The 8,960-nt window shown below is 33.5% G+C and overlaps 1 protein-coding gene across 4 annotated transcripts; it reads right to left on the bottom strand.

Moving 5' to 3' along the window:
• Positions 1–2,802: 2,802 nt before the first annotated feature.
• LOC107845957 (solute carrier family 40 member 2) lies at positions 2,803–8,703 on the bottom strand. Of its 4 annotated transcripts, none has more exons than XM_016690471.2 (8): positions 8,465–8,703; positions 7,315–7,465; positions 5,032–5,228; positions 4,460–4,939; positions 4,098–4,269; positions 3,612–3,749; positions 3,404–3,514; positions 2,803–3,322 (listed from the first exon to the last, which is right to left on the bottom strand). In XM_016690471.2, exons 1-8 carry the CDS (start codon positions 8,569–8,571, stop codon positions 3,242–3,244), a joined length of 1,437 nt encoding a protein of 478 aa, XP_016545957.2. In that variant the 5' UTR covers positions 8,572–8,703; the 3' UTR covers positions 2,803–3,241. The 4 variants fall into 4 exon arrangements, 3 of the variants coding, with proteins under 3 accessions (XP_016545957.2, XP_016545955.2, XP_016545958.2); XM_016690469.2 differs by having other exon boundaries at positions 2,803–3,213; positions 8,465–8,701; XM_016690472.2 differs by having other exon boundaries at positions 3,174–3,213; positions 3,351–3,514; positions 8,465–8,701.
• Between the last annotated feature and the right edge of the window lie 257 nt (positions 8,704–8,960).

The raw sequence follows: 8,960 nt of genomic DNA on the forward strand, positions 1-8,960 counted from the left end.
ATACTTGATATGCACATCTTTAAGATGTCGCAATCGTTCATGTCAATTTATGAACTTTTGTGCTAGTAAACTCTAAGTTTACCATGACATGCACTTTTTTCTTTAGTAAATTTCAGATTTACTATTACATGAATAAATTTCAGATTTACTACTTTGGAAGTAGATTTCAACATATTCAACATAACTCTTCTCACTTATTTGCCTCATTCGGAGGTGAGATATGATACCATCACAATCAAGTAAACGTTTGCATTAATAAGGTTCTCATTCCCCAAGTTTGGAATATAATCGTGTCTTAAGCCTATCAAATTATGATAGCATATAGTCTCTTTCAAGATCAAGGCATGAAAATATGTGAAAATATTATTATTTTGTCCCTTTTCCACATTTATGTGCATTTATTCAACCACTTGTCTTCTTTCAGAAATGTTATATACTGCTACCATATTCACATCAGGAATGAAGCATATTCAATAGACAGATTTCATGTCTTTTCATAAAAAATATATTATTTTGCCTTAGCCATCATAATATCATCAATATGGTGCATTGAGATTCAAACTCAATGTCTTATTCATATAAAGACGTCTTAGGCATAAATCAATGGAACTTGAACCCAACATCTTATCATGATGCATCGGGACTTTAACCCGATGTCTTACCCCTTTTAGTTCGATGAAACTTGAATCCACCGTTTTATCCTCAATCAATGAATTAGAACTCACGTATGCGTCTTTTGAAAATATTATCACTACTGATAATGATAGGCATAAATAATTTACTCATCATTAGACTTGCACAATATTGCCACTTTGGGATCTGGTGGTTAAATATTTGTGTAAACTCTATCGGAGTTTTAAGTGCTTTCTTTGAATCAAGGTAAGATTGCGTATGATACATCCTTATGGTGGGATCCTTCCCCGGACATCGCATAGCGATAACTTTAGTGCACCAGACTGCCCTTTCTATTATTTAAATAATATAAAGTAATGACTTAATAATAAAAGAACATATTCAATAAAGTTATTCAGTAGAATCAACCTAATAATCCAAGGAACCAATCCTATTGCGTAATATGTTTACTCGTTGTAACTTCAAGAATTGCACTTGTAAAATACATATATGGCATGGTGTCCCATGATTTGCAAGTTGCAATCTCACCTTGTTTGATTGTAATTTGCGATCTCACCTTATTTGTCAGAATCTTGTGCTGATAACATGGAATATAAAGAATAAAGAAGAAAAATAAATAGGAAGAGGTGAGGCTTCTTTATTCCTCTTGAGGATGAGAGATTATATGATTCTTGAAAATACAATGAACAAAACCCCTCTACTCTCTATTTATAGGGGAAAATACTCTTAATTTCTGACTAAAAGACAGATACTTCAAATCATAATAGATAACAACTAGATCTTGATAGATCTTATTAGATTTTGATAGACATTTACTATAATATAAATACATTTATAACAGATTATATGTTATTACAAATTTTCAAATACACATAATTTTGCCACGATTCACTGCCCTAATAAATTAATAATAGTGGAGCAAGCTATTCTTTAATATAATCCCCCACTTGAATTAAACTTTACATTAAAAAAATTAAAATCACAGCTTGAAATTTGAATTAATACTTTTTGAAAATTTTAAATTGAAGGTTTGTTTAAATACTTTAAATCATAAAGTCTTGAAATTTGAATTAATACTTTTTGAAACTTTTAAAATTTAAAATTGACGGTTTGTTTAAATACTGCAAATTAAAACTTCAAATTTTAGCTCTAAATCTTATAACCAAATGCAACTTACAGAGAAGAAAAAAATAGAGGGCAAAGATTAACTTAAGCAAAATAAATAATAATCCAAATGGGAAAGTATAGTCAAAATTGACAGGCAAAGGACATTATTCAAATAGGTTAACGTGGTTCTAAGTTCATTGATTATCTTGACGTCACGTGATATATATCTCTAAAGTTTCTGAAAATAATAATATACTTTTTGTTAAACACATTAAAAATTGACACGAGGGAACAAATTAGGAAATGACCTGTATCAGATAGCATTCTTTTTCATTACTACTCGTTAGTTGTTACCTTTAATTAAAGATGTATTAGAATCCCGAATTATTCTTAATCCTAAAATCAAGGTATATGTTTATTTTATAAGCAAACTAGTTTTGCTTAGGGTAGTAATTTGGGGTGTCATCTTTCCTCTAAATTAATCTCTCTGTATATGTTTCCAACTTTAAGAAATTTACAGAAAAAAAAAAAAGAAAAATAGAAAGAAGCTCCATCCGATTTCACTCAATTCGTTACACTTTCAAAATTATGCACGAGACTCCGGCATATGTTAGCATTTTAACACACACCTATATATATGAGACTCCGGCATATGTTAGCATTTTAATACACACACATAACTAACATTGATCCATATCGAAAATACTGAGTTTTGATGAATTCGATACCAAGGGTTGTATCCGCCTTGCCAATAATTTTCGCAAAGAGTAACTTGCATATACTTGCATAACCAGTTTGGATAGATTAGAAAAAATTAGATAGTTAATTAAGAAAGGGCCGTCCATAATTCTTCATTGAGCCCGCTCAGTATGAGGATTCTAACCTTGAACTCGAAGATATTTTGTTTTTTCAAAAAACAAATCCGAAAAGAGAGATCGAGATGATAGAGACTTGAAGAAGTAAAATAGAAATCAGATACTAGCAATCTTGGTTAGAATTTTTCAAATTTAAAATTTCTTGCAATGCGTTAGAAGCAGTTACAACTATTAATCTAGAGCCCACTTACTTAGAAAGGACTAGAATTTGAATTCATAAACTTCAAATTCTGAATGTGGAATACAAGTGTGTCATGATGCTTTCTCCTAAAATGTAACTTACAAGTTACAAGATGCAAAAAAGTACATGTAAAGAATACTCGAACATGGAAGGAGCAAACCTCGTGGCATTGTTCTTCAACCACTAGCTACATAAAGGAGAAACATACTTATGGCTATACAGAAAGACTAAAGAAAGTAATCTTCAGTTTCTGTTTTTCGTGTTCATCGGTGCATGCAGAGTCTAAGATGATCTTACCAATCAATTGAACTTCTCAAAGTGAAAGAGGTGCTTCCTAACACGATAAACATGTATACTGTATAGCGTCGAGGCCAGTGTCACTAAAAGGAATGACAGTAGGATCAACTTCCAAAAATTCTGAATCACATGCAGCAAAAGAAACAAGTTATACCACAATACTAGTATGCAATGACTCGAAATACTTTGTGCATATGGATGATAAAACTGCATTCAACACCGGATGACGCTGTTACGAATCAACAAAATAGACGTACACATTAGTAGGATATGTACCACCAAGGCTTCAGTACAATGCAAAGATCATCACCTGAGGATTAGATATGATTATGCCCGAGAGATAAGTCAACAATTCGAGAACAGATTGTAGGGAGCTTTGAACTCCTCCAACCACACAACGATCACTTTCAGGGACATGATCCTGTCCAGGTCCACAAACGAGATGTCATAATATAAGTTTCAATCAAGAAGAATGACTAAAATGACAAATACATCAGAAATGTTTTTAGCATCTTTACCTGCATTTGCTGAATGACTGATAAGTCAAACATCCACAAACCCAAACGCGATACAGCCACACCAGCCATAAGCATAAATGCTGATAGAAATTTTGTGTGTACCCATATCGAAGCTACACATATCAACAAGCAAGTCCACTGCGTAGGTAACAGAATATGACTTGACTTAGAAAGCAACAGCGTTAAATGATCACTCTTTAATTTTGCTAGGAAATTCGGATCATATCTTGTCACCATACAGATTTCAGCTCCTTAAGTAAAGGGAAACCCGGTGCACTAGAGCTCCCGCTACACACAGAGTCCAGGGAAGGGCGGGACCACAAGGGTCTTGCACGCAACCTTACCCTGCATTTCTGCAAGGGGTTGTTTCCACGGCTTGAACCCATGATCTCCTGCCTCCCAGTCACATGGCAACAACTTTTTACCTGTTTCAAGGCTCCCCTTCAAATTTTAGCTCCTTAAGTATTTGCTAGCTATATTTAATACCTGTGACCAGATTGACCAAAGACCTGTTCGAAGGGTTGAAATATGTGATTCTAAGATGGGGTAGAGAAATGTTGCAGCTATCCCTATTGTTGCGCTTACTCCACGTGCAATTCCAATGACATATGCAGGAATTCCTTCCCATTCAAGAGTAGCAGTCATTAACGTTCCAAAGCTGTTGCACGAATTAGATTAAAAAACAAATAAATATACCCTCGACGTATTATATAAAAGAAATTTTACTAGAAAGTTAAAAGTTTTCCTAGGTAGCATTAAAACATGTGTAGTTGCTAATTTCAAGAATGATTGTTGCAGATGATTTTAAATTCAATTGCATAATTATGAGTAACATTACTAAGTTTTACCTGAGTACAGTAAAAAAAAGCAACGCAAGGGCTAGGCCTGGGAGGACTACATCTTGCTGCAAGTACACTTTCCACGCAGAAAGGCAAGGTAATCTTGAGATGGAATCAATTATTTTCCTCCAGAGATTTTCAGATTGCTCGAATCCAATTTCATCCGAGTGAAGCGAGCTTTTCTGTTCATGAGAAATAGCGGGGCTTAAATCCGAGTGCTCTGGCAAAGATCTTGAGACCCTCCTCAGGCTGCTTTCTCTTAGAGCTGGAATCCCACTGTATACAGATGTAAGAAGCCAGTATTCCAAGCACACGGATATAATGTTCCAAAGAGCTAGAGTCATGGCTGATGCAGTTAGAGAAACAAAGCTGATAATGAAGCCAGTAACCACTGGTGCAAATAGCTTGCAAATCAAATCTATTCGTCTTATGATTGAATTCATCTTTGTTAAAAGCCCGGGAGGATGGCCTTCTGATATTACAACTACCCTGCCAATAATGTTCAGTTGTAAACACCTACAAAATGTTATGAATGAAAATTTTAAGAAAAGGAGGTCCGCCAAAACAGTCAGATAGCTCACCATTCTCTTTCAATCAAGATGGTTCCGGCAAGAGTTGAAAGCACACCAACAGCTCCAGATATATTAATTAAACTGACAAGTGAGATAAACGCCATTAGATTGACCGATATCAAGTCTGCGCGGATTAAAAGAGCAATTACTGCACCTCCAGCCACAACAAATGAGATATTTTGGCTTAGCAGCCAAAGTTGGAGAACCTGCAACAAAGTTTGAGGATTGTATACCTAATCAAAAGTAAACATTATGCAATAACATCTTGAAATGTAAATAAAATGCCAGAAACTTGTGTGCGTGCGTCCTATTCTGAGTCTTTCTACCACGAAATGTTTAGTATGTAAAATAGTACGCAATATCTGGGAAACCACCCAAGGCAACAATTGAGGCAAAGTTGTTGTATGAGTGATTAAACAACGCTAGTAGATGAAAATTGTTGGGGAGCAGTAATAATAATAATAACAGTTAATAATACTGAATATCAAATAAATATTATTAAGATATTATTTTAAGTGATATATTAATTATACTTGAGTCGTGCTAGGCACTGTCCTAAGAAACTATTTCAGCCGTGTGAAATGTTTCCCCAGGATTAAACAAGCACTTCCCTAATTAATTAGAGGATACAGGAATCAACAAATTTATTAAAACAAATACCAAGTTAAACTATAATGACTCTGTCCTAAGAAACTATTTCAGCCGTGTGAAATGTTTCCCCAGGATTAAACAAGTACTTCCCTAATTAATTAGAGGATACAGGAATCAACAAATTTATTAAAACAAATACCAAGTTAAACTATAATGACTAAATTATTAAGAAGAGAAACTAAAGAGAATTTTTTGAATGTTTTTCTTAAGAGTTAAAGATTGCAGTAAGGATTGAGGGACTATTTATAGGTAAGACTTAGCTTCTCAAGTACACCTCTTGATGGTTTCCAAAGTAAGCCTTCTCAAGTATATCTTTTAATGGCTTCTAGAGTAAGCCTTCTCAAGTATATCTCTTGATAGCTTCTAGAGTAAGCCTTCTCAAGTATATCTTTTGATGGCTTCTAGAATACATTTAAAGACATGGCTTTTTCAATACACTTTAAATGTAAATTATTTTGAAATAACTAAATAATTTCCTACAATCCCCACATTATTTCAAAATAATTAATAGAAAAAGAATTTTAACTTGCTGGATTTGCATGGACAAAATGCAGTAGGTTTGGTGTCTTCTAGACTATGAACCAAACTTAGACCAATAAAATTTAACTTATAGAATTACCAGTGAAATATACTATTTCTATGAACCGAATAACTCTTGTTGTAAGCCAGAGACTTTATCAATCACATTTTGATCGTAATTTTGTTGTTCAATGCGGTTTTGCGCCAATAGGCTATGCGCGTGCCTGGTATTCATGAGAGCTCTAGAGACTAAGGCCAAAGTTTCATAAGAATGGCCTCATTAAACTTCTCATATAGGTGAATTCATCAAGTGTACACTGCTTTAAATACACCATCCACAATAACTCATCCCTCCATTTTTAGTAGCAGTTTAAGCACTCTCAATAAGGGCGCAGAGTTAATATCGACTTGTTATTACCCATATGAATCTACTTCATGGGATCTCCAATCATAAAGGTTGGGTTACCATCTCTATTGACAATTATATTGGCCTTAACCCCATTTCTTTTAATGTTTGAAGAATTAATTTCCTTCCCACGGGTTTAGTTAGTGAATCAGCCAAATTCAATTCTGACTTCACATAATCAATGGAAATTATTCCATCTCTCAGCAACTGCTTAACAATATTATGCCTCAATTTCATGTCTTCTCTTACAACTATAAGATTTATTCTTCGCAATAGCAATTGCGGCTTGACAATCACAGTGTATATATATAGGCGGCATCGGATCATTCCTTTTTAAAGGGATATTAGACAACAGATCATCCTTTTTCAAAGGGCTATGAGGCAACAGATCGTCCTTTTTTAAAAGGGATATTTGCTAAGAAATTTCTTAGCCCTGATGGCTTCCAAAGTAAGCCTTCTCAAGTATATCTTTTAATGGCTTCTAGAGTAAGCCTTATCAAGTATATCTCTTAATAGCCTCTAGAGTAAGCCTTCTCAAGTATATCTCTTGATGGCTTCTAGAATACATTTAAAGATATCACTTTTTCAATACACTTTAAATATAAATTATTTTGAAATAACTAAATAATTTTCTACAAAAATTACCAAAGCAATTATTGGTAAAAGTTCTTTATTTAGGATGTGCAGGGGCCTAATAAGAAAGAATGAGAACTAACCTCCACATATGTGAACCTATCCACCCACTGTCCAATGAGAGGACCAAACAATGCTGTAGAAGCAGACTCCACCACCCCATAAGCAGCCGTTAGAAGTAAAGAATCTGACCAAACGTTGATCATGTACAGACCAACAGAGAATTCCCACATCCTACAATTAGGAAAATATTCAGAAAATACTATGTTCCTATGATTGAATTAAACAACGACGATGGTCATATAATAGCATAATGACATGAATCTTACACTATACTCAATTTTATAGTGTTACTCTCTAACTCCCTAATCCGAACACCAAGAAAGTCATTAATGCCGGACTAAATTGCACAATTTTGTTACTGCTTCACACACCCTCCAACATGTTCATGTTATTCTGCATTATTACTAATTCACAGGAAGCGGAAAACCACAATGTCCATTTCAACACTACAATGTGTCGAAATGAATAGGCAGACAAATATAGAGAAGCCTAAAGGTTAATTTTCCAATGTGTTCATCCAGAGAAAGAGTTTTGCTTCAAATTAAATATTAGTTCCGTTGAGTTTACACAAAATGGTCATAGACATGAAGGTTTAAGTGCAAATTTACTCAAATGTGAGGAAATTAAAGTGTACCTGAATTTCTCAATTGTAAGAAGTCATGGTGAAAATTGCTCTAGATGGTCTTTTTGCTAAAAGATCAGTTCAAGAAATTGTTTTCCAATGACAGCACAAAAATAAAACCTAATTAATCTAAATAGCTGCTTACCCAACCGCTTCAACTAAAAATAGCAACTAGATGTATACTGTTATAACTGCGCATAACTAATGTTAATTCATGTATACAGTTTGATAAAGTAAACAATTAATCCAACGGGCTATTTGTGAAAATATTCCTAAATCAACCTTTTTTAAATAGAATTTAGAGCTTAATAACTCCTAATATAACTGGAAATTCATAAAAACAAGAAAAAAGAAAACTTAAAATGCCTAGAAACAACAAAAGAAAGGAGGCAAAGAACACCGAATTTGCATAACAGTGAATAATCTGGAGACATTTGATAATTGAATACTAGCTTTACTGCTCTAGCACACCAAGCACAATTCACAAATCAAAATCTTTGCATTAAAACTGGAAAAATAAATTAAAAATAGACTGCATAAGAGTGAACCTGGCACTCCATCTGGATAGGAAATGACCAAAATATAGATAATTGAGAAGAGCTTTTGGGAATGGCGGCATCTGATTTTCTTGCGAAATCAATAGCTCGTTCAACATGACTACGCTGATTTAGTTTTTTTTTTTCTTCTTAATTCTCTCTTTAATAATTTGAACAACATAATTTTGGGCCAGTCAATACATATTATGGAGTTGATTTTTTATTTAAAAGACAAAAAATATAAGTTGAGGGTTATTGTATTAATTAATTGTGATGCAGGAGGCAAGATCTTCCTTAGTCACGTTAATTTTACGTTATTTTCAAATATTGAGTTAAATTCCACGTTATAATTAAGTGCCACATAAGAAATTAAATATTAAAATAAATTTAATTAAATAAACAACTTTTATAAATGGTAGAAAAATTTCAATAATCATGTTCTTGATGTTTGCTTACAAATTGATCATCAAATTTATTCTAAATAGTTGAAATTACTCTTCAATTAATT

The sequence above is a fragment of the Capsicum annuum genome, chromosome 10 (assembly GCF_002878395.1).
Source record: "Capsicum annuum cultivar UCD-10X-F1 chromosome 10, UCD10Xv1.1, whole genome shotgun sequence".
Lineage (NCBI taxonomy): Eukaryota > Viridiplantae > Streptophyta > Magnoliopsida > Solanales > Solanaceae > Capsicum > Capsicum annuum.